Raw genomic sequence first — 20,548 nt, forward strand, 5'->3', positions numbered from 1 at the left:
GACTAAGACACTAACGTGGTGTGAACTGGACCGTAGACATAGATTAGATTGCCAGCTCTTGGCCCGCAGGCCGCTCTCACCGCAGGTTCCCCTGAAGACACCACAGCGCTTTTTTCACAAGCCATTAAACATTTGCTGACTACGAAACGTGAATAGGAGAAATAAACATTTATATTAATATTTCGTAACCCTCAGCCGAGCGCCATAAATCTCTCCGGCTGGAGAAGGGAAAATGTGCCCTCGCGGGTCAGAATTTATTCTACTCCGAGTGCTGAGAGTCAGTGTTTGTGTAAAGGGAGACGCAGAACATTTCTATTTTCTAAATCGAACAGAAAGTGTCGGGAATCTCCGGGTTGTGAAATTCTTCATTGTATTCACAGGATTGTGGGGGGGGGGGGGGGGGCGGGGGGGGGGGGGCCTTAAAGGGGGTTTCTGGATTAAAAGCTCAATCTGTAATTTATTTTGTGTTTCAATTCTTCACTATTTTTTAAACCTCTGCTTGCTGTCAGTGAATGACAGCAGACTGAACCAAATGATGCACTGTACAAACCAGGGTGCCTCCAGCTGTTGCAAAACTACGACTCTCAGCATGTCTGGGAAATAATGTACTAAACAGTGGGAGTAAGCTTATGTGCTGCTGTGTTGGATCAGTCCATGATTGTAGGTAGTGACTATGCATTGGTTCGGTCCATTATTGTAGGTAGTGACTGTGCATTGGTTCGGTCCATTATTGTAGGTAGTGACTGCGCATTGGTTCGGTCCATTATTATTGCAGGTAGTGACTGTGCATTGGTTCGGTCCATTATTGTAGATAGCGACTGTGCATTGGTTCGCTCCATTATTGTAGGTAGTGACTGCGCATTGGTTCGGTCCATTATTATTACAGGTAGTTACTGTGCATTGGTTCGGTCCATTATTATTGCAGGTAGTGACTATGCATTGGTTCGGTCCATTATTGTAGGTAGTGACTGTGCATTGGTTCGGTCCATTATTGTAGGTAGTGACTGTGCATTGGTTCGGTCCATTATTGTAGGTAGTGACTGTGCATTGGTTCGGTCCATTATTGTAGGTAGTGACTGTGCATTGGTTCGGGCCATTATTGTAGGTAGTGATTGTACATTGGTTCGGTCCATTATTGTAGGTAGTGACTGTGCATTGATTCGGTCCATTATTGTAGGTAGTGACTGAGCATTGGTTCGGTACATTATAGTAGCTAGTGACTGTGCATTGGTTCGGTCCATTATTGTAGGTAGGGACTGTGCATTGGTTCGGTCCATAATTGTAGGTAGTGACTGAGCATTGGTTCGGTCCATTATTGTAGGTAGTGACTGAGCATTGGTTCGGTCCATTATAGTAGCTAGTGACTGTGCATTGGTTCGGTCCATTATTGTAGATAGTGACTGTGCATTGGTTCGGTCCATTATTGTAGGTAGTGACTGTGCATTGGTTCGGTCCATTATTGTAGGTAGTGACTGTGCATTGGTTCGGTCCATTATTGTAGGTAGTGACTGTGAATTGGTTCGGTCCATTATTGCAGGTAGTGACTGTGCATTGGTTTGGTCCATTATTGCAGGTAGTTACTGTGCATTGGTTCGGTCCATTATTGTAGGTAGTGACTGTGCATTGGTTCGGTCCATTATTGCAGGTAGTTACTGTGCATTGGATCAGTCTATTATTGTAGGTACTGACTGTACATTGGTTCGGTCCATTATTGTAGGTAGGGACTGTGCATTGGTTCGGTCCATAATTGTAGGTAGTGACTGAGCATTGGTTCGGTCCATAATTGTAGGTAGTGACTGAGCATTGGTTCGGTCCATTATTGTAGGTAGTGACTATCCATTGGTTTGGTCCATTATTGTAGGTAGTGACTGTGCATTGGTTCGGTCCATTATTGTAGGTAGTGACTGTGCATTGGTTCGGTCCATTATTGCAGGTAGTGACTGTGCATTAGTTCGGTCCATTATTGTAGGTAGTGACTGTGCATAGGTTCGGTCCATTATTGTAGGTAGTGACTGTGCATTGGTTCGGTCCGTTATTGTAGGTAGTGTCTGTGCATTGGTTCGGTCCATTATTGTAGGTAGTGACTGTGCAATGGTTCGGTCTATTATTATTGCAGGTAGTGACTGTGCATTGGTTCGGTCCATTATTGTAGGTAATGACTGTGCATTGGTTTGGTCCATTATTGTTGGTAGTGACTATCCATTGGTTCAGTCCATTATTGTAGGTAATGACAGGGCATTGGTTCGGTCCATTATTGTAGGTAGTGTCTGTGCATTGGTTCGGTCCATTATTGTAGGTAGTGACTGTGCATTGGTTCTGTCCATTATTGCAGGTAGTGACTGTGCATTGGTTCAGTCCATTATTGCAGGTAGTGACTGTTCATTGGTACGGTCCATTGTTGTAGATAGTGACTGTGCATTGACTCGGTCCATTATTGTAGGTAGTGGCTATGCATTGGTTCAGTCCATTATTGTAGCTAGTGACTGTGCATTGGTTCGGTCCATTATTGTAGGTAATGACTGTGCATTGGTTCGGTCCATTATTGTAGGTAGTGACTGAGCATTGGTTCCGTCCATTATAGTAGGCAGTGACTGTGCATTGATTTGGTCCATTATTGTAGATAGTGTCTGTGCATTGGTTCGGTCCATTATTGTAGGTAGTGACTGTGCATTGGTTCGGTCCATTATTATTGCAGGTAGTGACTGTGCATTGGCTCGGTCCATTATTGTAGGTAGTTACTGTGCATTGGTTCGGTCCATTATTGTAGGTAGTGTCTGTGCATTGGTTCGGTCCATTATTGTAGGTAGTGACTGTGCATTGGTTCAGTCCATTATTATTGCAGGTAGTGACTGTGCATTGGTTCGGTCCATTATTGTAGGTAGTGACTGTGCATTGGTTCGGTCCATTATTGTAGGTATTTTCTGTGCATTGGTTCGGTCCATTATAGTAGGTAGTGACTGTGCATTGGTTCGGTCCATTATAGTAGATAGTAACTATCCATTGGTTCAGTCCATTATTGTAGGTAGTTACTGTGCATTTATTTGGTCCATTATTGTAGATAGTGACTGTGCATGGGTTCGGTCCCTTATTGTAGCTAGTGACTGTGCATTGGTTCGGTCCATTATTGTAGGTAGTGACTGTGCATTGGTTCGGTCCATTATTGTAGGTAGTGATTGTACATTGGTTCGGTCCATTATTATAGATAGTGACTGTGCATTGGTTCAGTCCATTATTGTAGCTAGTGACTGTGCATTGGTTCGGTCCATTATTGTAGGTAGTGACTGTGCATGGGTTCGGTCCCTTATTGTAGCTAGTGACTGTGCATTGGTTCGGTCCATTATTGTAGTAGTGACTGTGCATTGGTTCGGTCCATTATTGTAGGTAGTGACTGTGCATGGGTTCGGTCCCTTATTGTAACTAGTGACTGTGCATTGGTTCGGTCCATTATTGTAGTAGTGACTGTGCATTGGTTCGGTCCATTATTGTAGGTAGTGACTGTGCATTGGTTCGGTCCATTATTGTAGGTAGTGATTGTACATTGGTTCGGTCCATTATTCTAGATAGTGACTGTGCATTGGTTCAGTCCATTATTGTAGGCAGTGACTGCATTGGTTCGGTCCATTATTGTAGGTAGTGACTGAGCATTGGTTTGGTCCATAATTGTAGGTAGTGACTGAGCATTGGTTCGGTCCATTATTGCAGGTAGTGACTGTGCATTGGTTCGGTCCATTGTTGTAGATAGTGACTGTGCATTGGCTCGGTCCATTATTGCAGGTAGTGACTGTGCATTGGTTCAGTCCATTATTGTAGGTAGTGACTGTGCATTGGTTCAGTCCATTATTGTAGGTAGTGACTGTGCATTGGTTCAGTCCATTATTGTAGGTAGTGACTGTGCGTTGGTTCGGTCCATTATTGTAGGTAGTGACTATGCATTGGTTCGGTCCATTATTGTAGGTAGTGACTATGCATTGGTTCGGTCCATTATTGTAGGTAGTGACTGTGCATTGGTTTCGGTCCATTATTGTAGGTAGTGACTGAGCATTGGTTCCGTCCATTATAGTAGGCAGTGACTGTGCATTGATTTGGTCCATTATTGTAGATAGTGTCTGTGCATTGGTTCGGTCCATTATTGTAGGTAGTGACTGTGCATTGGTTCGGTCCATTATTATTGCAGGTAGTGACTGTGCATTGGTTCGGTCCATTATTGTAGGTAGTGACTGTGCATTGGTTAGGTCCATTATTGCAGGTAGTGACTGTGCATTGGCTCGGTCCATTATTGTAGGTAGTTACTGTGCATTGGTTCGGTCCATTATTGTAGGTAGTGTCTGTGCATTGGTTCGGTCCATTATTGTAGGTAGTGACTGTGCATTGGTTCAGTCCATTATTATTGCAGGTAGTGACTGTGCATTGGTTCGGTCCATTATTGTAGGTAGTGACTGTGCATTGGTTCGGTCCATTATTGTAGGTATTTTCTGTGCATTGGTTCGGTCCATTATAGTAGGTAGTGACTGTGCATTGGTTCGGTCCATTATAGTAGATAGTAACTATCCATTGGTTCAGTCCATTATTGTAGGTAGTTACTGTGCATTTATTTGGTCCCTTATTGTAGCTAGTGACTGTGCATTGGTTCGGTCCATTATTGTAGGTAGTTACTGTGCATTTATTTGGTCCATTATTGTAGATAGTGACTGTGCATGGGTTCGGTCCCTTATTGTAGCTAGTGACTGTGCATTGGTTCGGTCCATTATTGTAGGTAGTGACTGTGCATTGGTTCGGTCCATTATTGTAGGTAGTGATTGTACATTGGTTCGGTCCATTATTATAGATAGTGACTGTGCATTGGTTCAGTCCATTATTGTAGCTAGTGACTTGCATTGGTTCGGTCCATTATTGTAGGTAGTGACTGTGCATGGGTTCGGTCCCTTATTGTAGCTAGTGATTGTACATTGGTTCGGTCCATTATTATAGATAGTGACTGTGCATTGGTTCAGTCCATTATTGTAGCTAGTGACTGTGCATTGGTTCGGTCCATTATTGTAGGTAGTGACTGTGCATGGGTTCGGTCCCTTATTGTAGCTAGTGACTGTGCATTGGTTTGGTCCATTATTGTAGTAGTGACTGTGCATTGGTTCGGTCCATTATTGTAGGTAGTGACTGTGCATTGGTTCGGTCCATTATTGTAGGTAGTGATTGTACATTGGTTCGGTCCATTATTATAGATAGTGACTGTGCATTGGTTCAGTCCATTATTGTAGCTAGTGACTGTGCATTGGTTCGGTCCATTATTGTAGGTAGTGACTGTGCATTGGTTCGGTCCATTATTGCAGGTAGTGACTGTGCATTGGTTCAGTCCATTATTGTAGGCAGTGACTGCATTGGTTCGGTCCATTATTGTAGGTAGTGACTGAGCATTGGTTCGGTCCATTATTGCAGGTAGTGACTGTGCATTGGTTCGGTCCATTGTTGTAGATAGTGACTGTGCATTGGCTTGGTCCATTATTGTAGGTAGTGACTGTGCATTGGTTCGGTCCATAATTGTAGGTAGTGACTGAGCATTGGTTCGGTCCATTATTGCAGGTAGTGACTGTGCATTGGTTCGGTCCATTGTTGTAGATAGTGACTGTGCATTGGCTCGGTCCATTATTGCAGGTAGTGACTGTGCATTGGTTCAGTCCATTATTGTAGGTAGTGACTGTGCATTGGTTCAGTCCATTATTGTAGGTAGTGACTGTGCATTGGTTCAGTCCATTATTGTAGGTAGTGACTGTGCATTCGTTCAGTCCATTATTGTAGGTAGTGACTGTGCATTGGTTCAGTCCATTAATGTAGGTAGTGACTGTGCATTCGTTCAGTCCATTATTGTAGGTAGTGACTATGCATTGGTTCGGTCCATTATTGTAGGTAGGGACTGTGCATTGGTTCACTCCATTATTGTAGGTAGGGACTATGCATTGGTTCGGTCCATTATTGTAGGTAGTGACTCTATTTGTGCACGTTAAGCCACGCCCCCTCCAAGTGCAAAAATATAAAAATGACCAAGTGCAAACTGGAAAAAAAGACGCAAAAGCAGTAATGAGTAGGATAATCTGCCTTCCCAGACAGAAAACACTCAAAAGACGCCAAAAAAGTGCTCAAAAACTCATAAATAAAAAATAAAAAAAACATTCAAAAACTAGGAGTGCGCCATATTTTGTTCTATGGATCACGGTGTAAAATCCTTGCATGCTCTTTTTGATACACAGATGAGTTTGTCATTGGTATATAACAGTGGTCTCCAACTTGCAGACCTCCAGATGTTGCAAAACTACAACTCCCAGCATGCCCGGACAGCCGTTGGCTGTCCGGGCATGCTGGGAGTTGTAGTTTTGCAACATCTGGAGGTCCGCAGGTTGAAGACCACTGGTATATAACATATGCTGATTTACATAGGACTGCTTGCAAAATGACTTCTTTATCATTGTGCACAAAAGAAATCGGTCACTGACAAATCCAACTCTGCTACATCTGTATATCATTATAAAACTTGCCGAATGCGCTGCCCTATAGACATATAGGATCACATTCCAATATGAATTGCTTTGCATAGGACTGCAGGAAAAGCCACAGTACGCAAACGAAGCAATGCAGTGACAAATCCAGCTCTGCTACATCTGTATCTCATTATAAAACCTGACTATACAAATTGCTTTACATAGGACTGCAGGGAAAGCCACAGTACACAAATGAAGCAATGCCATGACAAATCCAGCACTGCTACATTTGTATAACTGGTGATCTGCACTTTCCTATAGACATAAGAGATCACATTCCATTCTGAATGACTTTACATAGGACTGCAGGAAAAGCCACAGTAGACAAAGCAATTCAACAACAAATCCAGCACTGCTACATCTGTATATCTGTTGATATGCGCTTTCCTTTAGACGTAAGGGATCACAGTCCATTCCGAACCGCTTTACATGGGACTGCAGGAAAAGCCACAGCACGCAAACAAAGCAATCCAATGACAAATCCAGCTCTGCTACATCTGCGTATCTGTTGATATGAATTTTCTTTTAAAAATAAGGGATGACATTCCATTCTGAATCATTTTACATAGGACTGCATAAAAAGCCACAGTACACAAACCGAGCCATTGAATGACAAATCCAGCTCTGCTACATCTGTATATCATTGTTAAACCTGTCAAATGTACTTTTCTATAGATGTAATGGATCAAAGTCCATTCTGAAATGCTTTACATAGGACTGCAGGAAAAGCCACAGTACGCAAACGAAGCAATCCAATGACAAATCCAGCTCTGCTACATCTGCATATCTGTTGATATGAATTTTCTTTTAAAAATAAGGGATGACATTCCATTCTGAATCATTTTACATAGGACTGCATAAAAAGCCACAGTACACAAACCGAGCCATTGAATGACAAATCCAGCTCTGCTACATCTGTATATCATTGTTAAACCTGTCAAATGTACTTTTCTATAGATGTAATGGATCAAAGTCCATTCTGAAACGCTTTACATAGGACTGCAGGAAAAGCCACAGTACGCAAACGAAGCAATCCAATGACAAATCCAGCTCTGCCACATCTGCATATCTGTTGATATGAATTTTCTTTTAAAAATAAGGGATGGCATTACATTTTGAATCGCTTTACATAGGACTGCAGGAAAAGCCACAGTACGCAAATGAAGCAATGCAATGACAAGCTCAGCTCTGCTACATCCTGCATATCTGTTGATATGCATTTTGCTTTAGACATAAGGGATCACATTCCATTCTGAATCACTTTACATGGGACTGCAGGAAAAGCCACAGTACGCCATTGAAGCAATCCAATGACAAATCCAGCTCTGCTACATCTGCATATCACTGTTAAACCTGTCAAATGTACTTTTCTATAGATGTAATGGATCACAGACCACTCTGAAACGCTTTACATAGGACTGCAGGAAAAGCCACAGTACGCAAACTAAGCAATCCAATGACAAATCCAGCTCTGCTACATCTGCATATCTGTTGATATGAATTTTCTTTTAAAAATAAGCGATGCCATTGCATTCTGAATCGCTTTACATAGGACTGCAGGAAAAGCCACAGTACACAAACAGAGCCATTTAATGACAAATCCAGCTCTGCTACATCGTTCCTGAAAACTTGTATAACCCAATGAATATTAGCAGTGTTTAGACCAGTGTTTCCCAACCAGGACGCCTTCCGCTGTTGCAAAACTACAACTCCCAGCATGCCCGGAGTGGTCGTTTTGCAACAGCTGGAGGCGCCTTGGTTGGTATCAAAATCTCTTTAGCAGATCTTGTTGCAGAGAAGCAAATTGCTGCACTTCATCCCCCTCTCTGTACAATATTCCAGCCCTGGGCTACAGGTGATTACTGACAGGCAGCATGCAGCACATCTCATTTACTATTAGGCACACAGAGGAAATGATTGACATTTTTATAGGGCGACCTTTGCCCTCTGCTACTTGAACGGAAAAAAAAAAAATAATAATAATAATAATAATAATAATAAAGAAAACCTATGGGTGCACTACAAATGAAAGGATTTCGACATAGATGGAATTCTTTCAAATTGTTGGAAATTTTCTTTTTCTTTTTTCTTTTTCTTTTTTACCTTATAGTTAAAAAAAAAATACAAATTAGGGGCTCAACCAAAAATAAGACCAAGAATCACGCGGATTGCGAATGTGGATTTGTTGCAGATGGAAATAAATAAACAAATGCCTATATATATACGTTAAAAAAAAAGCATAAATAGGCTCTAGAACAGTGTTTCCCAAGCAGGGTGCCTCCAGCTGTTGCAAAACTACAATTCCCAGCATGCCCGGACAGCCTTTGGCTGTCCGGGCATGCTGGGAATTGTAGTTTTGCAACAGCTGGAGGCACCCTGCTTGGGAAACACTGCATTATAGGTACAGCACTATGCACTGACTATTGCTGTAGGACTACAAGAACCAGCATGGCCTTACATTATAGATACAACACTATGGGATGACTGCTTGCTGTAGGACTACAAGTCCCAGCATGCCCGGCACTAGTGAGGGGGGAAAGGCTGCAGGTGAGGCGCACATGCTTTAATTCCCGTTGTTTTCATCTTGGGCATGCTGGGAGTTGTAGTCTTGCAACAGCTGGAGGCACCCTGCTTGGGAAACACTGCATTATAGGTACAGCACTATGCGCTGACTATTGCTGTAGGACTACAAGAACCAGCATGGCCTTACGTTATAGATACAACACTATGGGATGACTGCTTGCTGTAGGACTATAAGCCCCAGCATGCCCGGCACTAGTAAGGGGTGGAAGACTGCAGGTGAGGTGGACAGGCTGTAATTCCCGTTGTTTTTATCTTGGGCATGCTGGGAGTTGTAGTCTTGCAACAGCTGGAGGCACCCTGCTCAGGAAACACTGCATTATAGGTACAGCACTATGCGCTGACTATTGCTGTAGGACTACAAGAACCAGCATGGCCTTACATCATAGATACAACACTATGGGATGACTGCTTGCTGTAGGACTATAAGCCCCAGCATGCCCGGCACTAGTAAGGGGGGGAAGACTCCAGGTGAGGTGGACAGGCTGTAATTCCCGTTGTTTTTATCTTGGGCATGCTGGGAGTTGTAGTCTTGCAACAGATGGAGGCACCCTGCTTGGGAAACACTGCATTCTAGGTATAGCACTATGCACTGACTATTGCTGTAGGACTACAAGAACCAGCATGGCCTTACATAATAGATACAACACTATGCGATGACTGCCTGCTGTAGGACTACAAGTTCCATCATGCCCGGCACTAGTGAGGGGGGAAAGGCTGCAGGTGAGGCGCACAGGCTTTAATTCCCGTTGTTTTTATCTTGGGCATGCTGGGAGTTGTAGTCTTTCAACAGCTGGAGGCACCCTGCTTGGGAAACACTGCATTATAGGTACAGTACTATGCACTAACTATTGCTGTAGGACTACAAGAACCAGCATGGCCTTACATTATAGATACAACACTATGCGATGACTGCTTGCTGTAGGACTACAAGCCCCAGCATGCCCGGCACTAGTGAGGGGGGGAAAGACTACAGGTGTAAGGCTGTAATTGTTTTTATCTTGGGCATGCTGGGAGTTGTAGTCTTGCTACAGCTGGAGCTGGGTTTCCCAATCAGGAAAACTACAACTCCCAGCATGCTAAGCTGCAGGTTTAGTGGTCTGGGCAGTGGATAGAAGACCATCAGCAATATTCAGCGCAATGTTCCCCAACCGGAGTGCCTTCAGCTGTTGCAAAACTACAACTCCCGTTGGCTGTGCGGGCATGCTGGGAGTTGTAGTTTTGCAACAGTTGAAGCAGTGTTTCCCAACCAGGGTCTCTTCAGCTGTTGCAAAACTACATCTCCAATCATGCTGGGAGTTGCAGTTTTGCAACAGCTGGAGGCACCCTGGTTGGGAAACGCTGGCACACTGTACACCCTGATGCAGGATACAGATGATTTTTCCCTACATCAAAATATTTCTTCCATGCAAATCACAAGAGTTTGTGCAGACACTGAACAAGCAGAGGATGCTGGGGGTTAGATTTTTACATTTCATTTATCCCTAAGGAATAATAATTTATTAAGTGTAACAGAAAAATCACTAATATCTGTTACAGAGGAGCAGGGACATCCTACCAGGAGCCGACTACAGGATGACTGTGGTGTCGTCGGACCCTCCCTTTACCCACTTTAAAGCCATTCAATCCCATTTTCACTCACCTCATTCTCCCTTGACCCTGCTCTTAAATTCCTTTAAACTAACCCCCCCCCCCCCCCATTATTACTCCTCTCCCCCCCCCCCCATACCTTGTGCCTCTTATCTCCCCTTCTCCTCTCCCGATAACCTCTGCCCAGGAGCTGCCACCTGCAGGGGGACTCCATTCCTCAGACCGTCCTCCGCTTTCTCCTTTCAACGCACTGATGGGGATTCGTTACATTGTATCAGCCCCCCCCCCCCCCCCCCCTTCTTCTTCTTTTGTCCATTTATCATCCCTGTTGCAGTTTTTAAGAAATGTTATTTGATTAAATCCTCCCATTCCAGAAGTAAAGAGACACTGCCAAGTCTTCTCTCCTGCATTCTTGGGCAAAAAAACATCAAATGACAGGGGGGGAGCAGTATTATAGCAGTTATATTCTTGTATATAGGGGTAGTATTATAGTAGTTATATTCTTGTATATAGGAGTAGTATTATAGCAGTTATATTCTTGTATATAGGGGTAGTATTATAGTAGTTATATTCTTGTATATAGGAGTAGTATTATAGCAGTTATATTCTTGTATATAGGGGTAGTATTATAGTAGTTATATTCTTGTATATAGGAGCAGTATTATAGTAGTTATATTCTTGCATATAGGAGTAGTATTATAGTATTTATATTCTTGTATATAGGAGCAGTATTATAGTAGTTATATTCTTGTATATAGGAGCAGTATTATAGTAGTTATATTCTTGTATATAGGAGCAGTATTATAGTAGTTATATTCTTGTATATAGGAGCAGTATTTATAGTAGTTATATTCTTGTATATAGGAGCAGTATTATAGTAGGTATATTCTTGTATATAGGAGGAAGTATTATAGTAGTTATATTCTTGTATATAGGAGCAGTATTATAGTAGTTATATTCTTGTATATAGGAGCAGTATTATAGTAGTTATATTCTTGTATATAGGAGGCAGAATTATAGTAGTTATATTCTTGTATATAGGAGCAGTATTATAGTAGTTATATTCTTGTATATAGGAGCAGTATTATAGTAGTTATATTCTTGTATATAGGAGCAGTATTATAGTAGTTATATTCTTGTATATAGGAGGCAGTATTATAGTAGTTATATTCTTGTACATAGAAGCAGTATTATAGTAGTTATATTCTTGTATATAGGAGCAGTATTATAGTAGTTATATTCTTGTATATAGGAGCAGTATTATAGTAGTTATATTCTTGTATATAGGAGCAGTATTATAGTAGTTATATTCTTGTATCATAGAAGCAGTATTATAGTAGTTATATTCTTGTATATAGAGCAGTATTATAGTAGTTATATTCTTGTATATAGGAGCAGTATTATAGTAGTTATATTCTTGTATATAGGAGCAGTATTATAGTAGTTATATTCTTGTATATAGGAGCAGTATTATAGTAGTTATATTCTTGCATATAGGAGCAGTATTATAGTAGTTATATTCTTGTATATAGGAGCAGTATTATAGTAGTTATATTCTTGTATATAGGAGGCAGTATTATAGTAGTTATATTCTTGTATATAGGAGCAGTATTATAGTAGTTATATTCTTGTATATAGGAGCAGTATTATAGTAGTTATATTCTTGTATATAGGGGCAGTATTATAGTAGTTATATTCTTGTATATAGGAGCAGTATTATAGTAGTTATATTCTTGTATATAGGAGCAGTATTATAGTAGTTATATTCTTGTATATAGGGGCAGTATTATAGTAGTTATATTCTTGTATATAGGAGCAGTATTATAGTAGTTATATTCCTGTATATAGGAGCAGTATTATCATAGTATATATAGGAGCAGTATTATAGTAGTTATATTCTTGTATATAGGAGCAGTATTATAGTAGTATATATAGGAGCAGTATTATAGTAGTTATATTCTTGTATATAGGAGCAGTATTATAGTAGTTATATTCTTGTATATAGGAGCAGTATTATAGTAGTTATATTCTTGTATATAGGAGGCAGTATTATAGTAGTTATATTCTTGTATATAGGAGCAGTATTATAGTAGTTATATTCTTGTATATAGGGGCAGTATTATAGTAGTTATATTCTTGTATATAGGAGCAGTATTATAGTAGTTATATTCTTGTATATAGGAGCAGTATTATAGTAGTTATATTCTTGTATATAGGGGCAGTATTATAGTAGTTATATTCTTGTATATAGGAGCAGTATTATAGTAGTTATATTCCTGTATATAGGAGCAGTATTATCATAGTATATATAGGAGCAGTATTATAGTAGTTATATTCTTGTATATAGGAGCAGTATTATAGTAGTTATATTCCTGTATATAGGAGCAGTATTATAGTAGTATATATAGGAGCAGTATTATAGTAGTATATATAGGAGTAGTATTATAGTAGTATATATAGGAGCAGTATTATAGTAGTATATATAGGAGCAGTATTATAGTAGTATATATAGGAGTCAGTATTATAGTAGTATATATAGGAGCAGTATTATAGTAGTATATATAGGAGCAGTATTATAGTAGTATATATAGGAGTTGTATTATGGACTACATCAGTGCCACCCTCTGGAACTCCCATGGGAGCAGTTTTGCCACAGGGGACCCACTGGTTGGGCATGCTGGTGTTTTCCAATCCAGTGTGCCTCCAGCTGTTGCAAGACTACAACTATGCCACCCTCTGCAACTTCCAGGTGCAGCGTGATCTTCCCAGGTACCTGCCACCCCCTGACCTACCTGTATGGTGACCCTGTACTGTAGACCTGGACCCCCACACACCTCCCTCCTCCCTCCCTCCCTTATCATTCAGGGCAATGCACAATTAATATTTCTCCTTCTTCTTCTTCACCTCCCTCTATCTCCTTCCCTCCTCCTTGTCTTTCATCTCTCCTCCCACGACCCTGCTTGTGTTCCTCCCCAAATCTTGCTCCCCTTTCTCAGCTCTCAGCCTGCAGGGACAGTCTGTGCCCACTGAATTGCGCTCTGGAGTCTGCACCTTGGACCTCCTTGTCCCCAGAGCTCCAGCCCATGCTGAGTGCTGCTACTGTCCTCCCACCTGCTCCATCCCCATAGGAAGATTAAAAAAAAAAGTGAACAATCCAGGCATTCCTAGGAGTTTTCTACTTGTTGATGTAGCTCCTTGTGAGTTCTTGGCTGCCTCCCCTTTGGTTGAGGAAGAAGCCAGAAGGAGCCTTTTTGGAGATCCATCTCATCTGTCTTCCCCCCCTTCACCTTTGGTGCCACCATGATGCCCCTGTCCAGGACTCAGCTGGGTCTCTTCTTCATTCTCCTGTGCCCTGCCAACATCATAGGACTGTGGTGGTGAGTAGAACCCATAGAGATATCCCACAATGGTGATAACCCTGGCTGACTTACCTCTCCCCACCACAAGCTCCCACTTGTCCCTTCTCCACATGCCCAGGATATTTGGTGAAGGGTTGTCCACAGGAGAGATCTGTATTTTTGGGGAGGGGGGGGGGGTGATCAGTGTTCAGTATTTGCGGTGGTTGTTGGACATGTCTAGGGGGGGGGGGGGGGTAAGGAAAACTGCTTGCTGCCAGAGATCAGTGACATAATGCGAAGGACTCAGACACTGGAGCTGTTGAAAGACTGGGGAGCAATGCTCTGCTGCGTTTTGACAGCCCTGGGATTACCATCTGATGGCTAAAAACAACAAATCTGCAAGGAAAAAAGACTGATGGAAGGGTTGCGATGCTCTGCAGTGGTTGAGGGGGGGGGGGAGAGAAATGGTCTGTAGGTGGGTGGCTGTCATTGAAGGGTTAAGTCAAAGGTTCTGTGGCACAAAAACTACAACACCCATGGGAGTTGTAGTTTTGCACCAACTGGAGAGCTACAGGTTGAATGCACACTAGTATTTTGCAAGCCAGTGTGCCTCCTGCTGTTGCAAAACTACGACTCCCAGCAGGCTGGGAGTCGTAGTTTTGCAGCAGCTGGAGGCATGCTGGTTGGGATACACTGCCTTACACAAGCGTTGTAGTTTAAAAAAATGGTGCCACAGGTTGGAAATGGAAAACACTGAATGTACACTAGTATTTTGCAAGCCAGTGTGCCTCCAGCTGGTCATGCTGGGAGATGTAATTTTGCAACAGCTGGAGGCACCCCGGTTGGGAAACACTACCTTACACAAGCCTTGCAGATAAAAGATGGTGCCACAGGTATGAAAACACCGAATGTACATTAGTATTTTGCAAGCCAGTGTGCCTCCTGCTGTTGCAAAACTACGACTCCCAGCATGCCCGGACAGCCTGCGGCTGTCCGGGCATGCTGGGAGTCGTAGTTTTGCAACAGCTGGAGGCACACTGGTTGGGAAACACTAACTGACACAAGCATTGCAGATCAAAAAAATGGTGCCACAGGTTGGAAGACACTGAATGTACACTAGTATTTTGCAAACCAGTGTGCCTCCAGCTGGGCATGCTGGGAATTGTAGTTTTACAACAGCTGAAGGCACCCTGGTTGGGTAACACTGCCTTACACAAGCGTTGCAGATAAGACATGATGCCACAGGTTGCGGCTGTCCAGGCATGTTCAGGCATGCTGGAAGTTGTAGTGGAAAACACTGATGTATAAAATATATATTCCTAGGTTTGCGCTGCGCAAAATACAGCAGATCCATGGAGCATTGGGCGCAGATAGAAGCAGCTCAGTCTCCTTGGAGGCTTCTTAGTCGGTTTCCTAACTACAGTTTGTAAGGACTTGATGAGAGTTGTAGTTCTTTTTTGCTCCTTGAAGAAAAAGTGTCCATCCCAGGTCAGGTCCATATATCCGTATTGCACACGTATTATACAATGAACGCACTGTGATAAAATTATGAACAGCTATATATGAGCCTAAGAATGCTGAGAGTTGTAGTTCTTTCTGCTACTTGGACTTAGAGTCGATCCCAGGTCAGGTCCATGTATCCGGATTTGTATTGCACACGTATAATATAATAAATCCACTGTGATAATAGAATACACTGGCGGATATACTGTAAGATATATATTTATGTGAGCCTAAGAATGCTGAGAGTTGTAGTTCTTTCTGCTGCTTGGAGTAAGAGTCAGTCTCAGGTCAGCGCTTTGTTGCAAACGTATCATATAACAAATGCACTGTGATCATAGAATGCATTGTCAAATATACAGTTATCTATGAGAATGCTGGGAGTTGTAGTTCTTTCTGCTGTTTTGAGTAAGAGTCAATCCCAGGTCGGGTTGGGATCCAATATTATTATATATTATTATTCATTATTATTTTATTATTATATTGTATATTATATAATATTATTATTATATTATATATTATTATTATATTATATATTATTATTATATTATTATTATATTGTATATTATATATTATTATTATTATCTTATATATTTATATTATATATTATTATATTATTATTATATTGTATATTATATATTATTATCTTATTATTATTATTATTATCTTATATATTATTATATTATATTATTATATTATATATTAAATTATTATTATATATTACATTATTATTATTATTATATTGTATATATTATTATTATTATATTATTATTAATATATTATTATTATTATATTATATATTATTATTATATTATATATTATTATGTATTATTTTTATATTATATATTATTATTATTTTTTATATATTATTTATATATTATTATTATATTATTATTATATTATTATTATTATAATTATTATTATTATATTATATAATGCACTGGAGAATGCTGAGAGTTGTAGTTCTTTCAGCTGCTTGGAGTAAGAGTCAGTCTCAGGTCAGCGCTTTGTTGCAAACATATCGTATAATCGTATACACAGTTATCTATAAGCCTGGGAATGCTGAGAGTTGTAGTTCTTAGGAGATAACAGGACAACACTTGTTACACAGAACAATACGCTGGACTGGAAGTTTCAGCATTTACGGGGCTCACTATAAATCCAACCCACTAAATGTGGGAGATGTAGAACTACAACTCTCAGCAGACTGGGAATCAGAAATCCGCATGTCGGGCTGGTGTACAGCATTGTGTGTGTGTATATATATATATATATATATATATATATATATATATATATATATATATATGGGTCTAGAGTCCCCAGCCCGGCGGGGCATGCTTGGATTTATAGTTCCACCACAACTACAATGCGACAGGAGTGTTGTCTTCTAGATACATTGTTTCTGGAAGTGCAACCCCCAATAGGCAAAGTAGATGCTGGGACTTGTAGTCCTAAAATGTTTGACAGGTTTGATATTACACTTGTATCGGGAAGTATACGTCTAGAAGAAGTACTACAAGAACAAGCATGTCATTACATTATGGCAATGTTTCCCAACCAGGGTGCCTCCAGCTGTTGCAAAACTACAACTCCCAGCATGCCCGGACAGCCTTTGGCTGTCCGGGCATGCTGGGAGTTGTAGTTTTGCAACAGCTGGAGGCACCCTGGATGGGAAACACTGCATTATAGGTACAGGACTATGCAAGGACTACAAGAACAAGCATGCCATTACATTATAGATACAACACTATGCACTGACAATTGCTGTAGGACTACAAGAACAAGCATGCCATTACATTATAGCAGTGTTTCCCAACCATTGTGCCTCCCGCTGTTGCAAAACTACAACTCCCAGCATGCCCGGACAGCCAAAGGCTGTCCGGGCATGCTGGGAGTTGTAGTTTTGCAACAGCTGGAGGCAACCTGGTTGGGAAACACTGCATTATAGGTACAGGACTATGCAAGGACTGCTTACTGTAGGACTACAAGGACAAGCATGGCCTTACAGTATAGATACAACACTATGCGATGACTGCCTGCTGTAGGACTACAAGCCCCCGCATGCCCGGCACTAGTGAGGGGGGAAAGGCTGCAGGTGAGGCGCACAGGCTGTAATTCCGGTTGTTGTTTTTTTTTTTTTATCTTGATCTCAGTAAATTAATTATTACCCGGGAAGTTTATAAAATATTTTATCTCGGCTTCAGACGAGTTCAGACAGGAGCGGCAAAATAATAATAAACGGGTCAGACCACTTACTTTGGGGGAGGGATCCGGCAGGGGAAGGGTTAAGTATTTGCACAGGAGGAGAGATAGGGAGTGTGACCCGGCAGAGAGGGGGTCTCCTCAATCAGCGGTTCTTCATTTTGGGACCTATAAAGGGGGGGGAGGGGTGATCATGTGACTGCATTACATGGTGGGTGCTGGGTAATGCCAGGACTCTCCCCAAGAGCTTGCACTCACATTGGGCTTCAAATGCACCTCTATATCCTGTGGGCTCTCTATCTAGAACTGCAACTCCCAGCATGCCCTGAGCGAGAGCGGATAGTATGGGGGCAATGCTTCCCAACCAGTGAGTCTCCAGCTGTTGCAAAACTACAAAACTCCCAGCATGCCCAGACAGCCAAAGTTGTCTGTATGGGAACACTGGGAGTTTTAGTTTTGCAACAGCTGGAGGCACACTCATTTGAAAAAAATACTAAAATAGGGCAAGTGTCATATGGTAGAAAAGTTTTTTTTTCCAACCAGGGTGCCTCCAGCTGTTGCAAAAGTACAACTGCCAGCATGCTCAGAAAGCCAAAGTATGTCTGGGCATGTTGGGAGCTGTAGTTTTGCAACAGCTGGGGGCACTCTGTTTGGGGGACATTGAGCTCAGGCAATGTTTCCCAACCAGGGTGTCTCCATCTGTTGCAAAACTACAACTCCCAGCATGTCCTGAGAGCCTTTGGAGTGCAATGGGTTGGACCACTGTTTCTCAACCAGTGTGTCTCCAGCTGTTGCAAATCTACAACTCCGAGCATGCCCAGACGGCCAAAGTCTATCTGGGAATGCTGGGAGTTTTAGTTTTGCAACAGCTGGAGGCACAAATACTAAAATAGGGCAAATGTCATATGGTAGAACAGTTTTTTTTCCAACCAGGGTGTCTCCAGCTGTTGCAAAAGTACAACTCCCAGCATGCCCGGACAGCCGTTGGCAGTCTGTGCATTCTAGGAGTTGTAGTTTTGCAATAGCTGGGGGCACCCTGGTTAGGAAACACTTGACTCAGGCAATGTTTCCCAACCAGTGTGTCTCCATCTGTTGCAGAACTACAACTCCCAGGATGTCCTGAGAGCCTTCGCCGTGCGATGGATTGGAGCAGTGTATTTTTCCAACCAGTGTGTCTCCAGCTGTTACAAAACTACAACTCCCAGGATGCCAAGACAGCCTTTGGTTGGGAAAAACACCGGGCTATGGCAGTGTTTCCCAACCAGTGTGACTCCAGTTGTTGCAGAACTACAACTCCCAGCATGTCATTACAGACTTCTATAGTGCAATGGGTTGGATCAGTGTGTCCCAATTAGTGTGTCTCCAGCTGTTGCAAAACTACAACTCCCAGCATGCCCAGACAGCCGAAGGCTGTCTGGGCATGCTGGGAGTTGTAGTTTTGCAACAACTTGCCACACACTAGCTTGAAAACACTGGGATGGAGACTATTACTTTAGATCTGTGTTCTCCAGTCTCTGGTTCTACAGCTGTTGCAGGACTACAACTACCAGCATGCCAACAGCTGTCAGAAAAAAGTCTAATAGAAAAAAAGTATATGAACCCCTCAGATTGTTAGTATTTAGTTGGATATTGTTACTGTTTATCAGTTTGCGGTAGAAGTTTTGCCCATGTGTATTGGTAACATTGTTTCCTCTTATTCTCTGTAAACTTTGAATATTTTTGGGCAGGTGTATAAATATATATATATACACAGTCATGGCCGTAAATGTTGGCACCCCTGAAATTTTTCAAGAAAATGAAGTATTCCTCACAGGAAAGGATTGCAGTAACACATGTTTTGCTATACACATGTTTATTCCCTTTGTGTGTATTGGAACTAAACCAAAAAAGGAGGAAAAAAAAGTAAATTGGACATAATGTCACCAAACTCCAAAAATGGTCTGGACAAAATTATTGGCACTCTTTCAAAACTTGTGGATAAATAAGATTGTTTCCAGCATGTGATGCTCCTTTATACTCACCTGGGGCAAGTAACAGGTGTGGGCAATATAAAAATCACACCTGAAAGCAGATAAAAAGGAGAGAAGTTCACTTAGTCTTTGCATTGTGTGTCTGTGTGTGCCACACTAAGCATGGACAACAGAAAGAGGAGAAGAGAACTGTCTGAGGACTTGGGAACCAAAATTGTGGAAAAATATCAACAATCTCAAGGTTACAAGTCCATCTCCAGAGATCTAGATTTGGCTTTGTCCACAGTGCACAACATTATAAAGAAGTTTACAACCCATGGCACTGTAGATAATCTCCCTGGGTGTGGGCGGAAGAGAAAAACTTATGAAAGGTGTCAACGCAGGATAGTCCGGATGGTGGATAAGCAGCCCCAAACAAGTTCCAAAGATATTCAAGCTGTCCTGCAGGCTCAGGGAGCATCAGTGTCAGCGCGAACTATCCGTCCACATTTAAATGAAATGAAACGCTATGGCAGGAGACCCAGGAGGACCCCACTATGGAGGAGACCCAGGAGGACCCCACTATGGCAGGAGACCCAGGAGGACCCCACTATGGAGGAGACCCAGGAGGACCCCACTATGGAGGAGACCCAGGAGGACCCCACTATGGAGGAGACCCAGGAGGACCCCGCTATGGAGGAGACCCAGGAGGACTCCGCTATGGAGGAGACCCAGGAGGACTCCGCTATGGAGGAGACCCAGGAGGACCCCGCTATGGAGGAGACCAAGGAGGACCCCGCTATGGAGGAGACCCAGGAGGACCCCACTATGGAGGAGACCCAGGAGGACCCCACTA

At 42.0% G+C, this 20,548-nt stretch overlaps 1 protein-coding gene across 2 annotated transcripts in view; it reads left to right on the top strand.

Moving 5' to 3' along the window:
* The first annotated feature begins 13,847 nt into the window (after positions 1-13,847).
* WNT6 (Wnt family member 6) overlaps positions 13,848-20,548 on the top strand; it is a 123,452-nt gene continuing 116,751 nt past the window's right edge. For both annotated transcript variants that reach the window (XM_056535500.1, XM_056535505.1), the window contains exon 1: positions 13,848-14,077. In XM_056535500.1, the coding sequence (XP_056391475.1) occupies positions 14,001-14,077 (77 nt within the window). In that variant the 5' untranslated portion in view covers positions 13,848-14,000. The remainder of the gene's footprint in view (positions 14,078-20,548) is intronic.

This window comes from Hyla sarda, chromosome 8 (assembly GCF_029499605.1).
Source record: "Hyla sarda isolate aHylSar1 chromosome 8, aHylSar1.hap1, whole genome shotgun sequence".
Lineage (NCBI taxonomy): Eukaryota > Metazoa > Chordata > Amphibia > Anura > Hylidae > Hyla > Hyla sarda.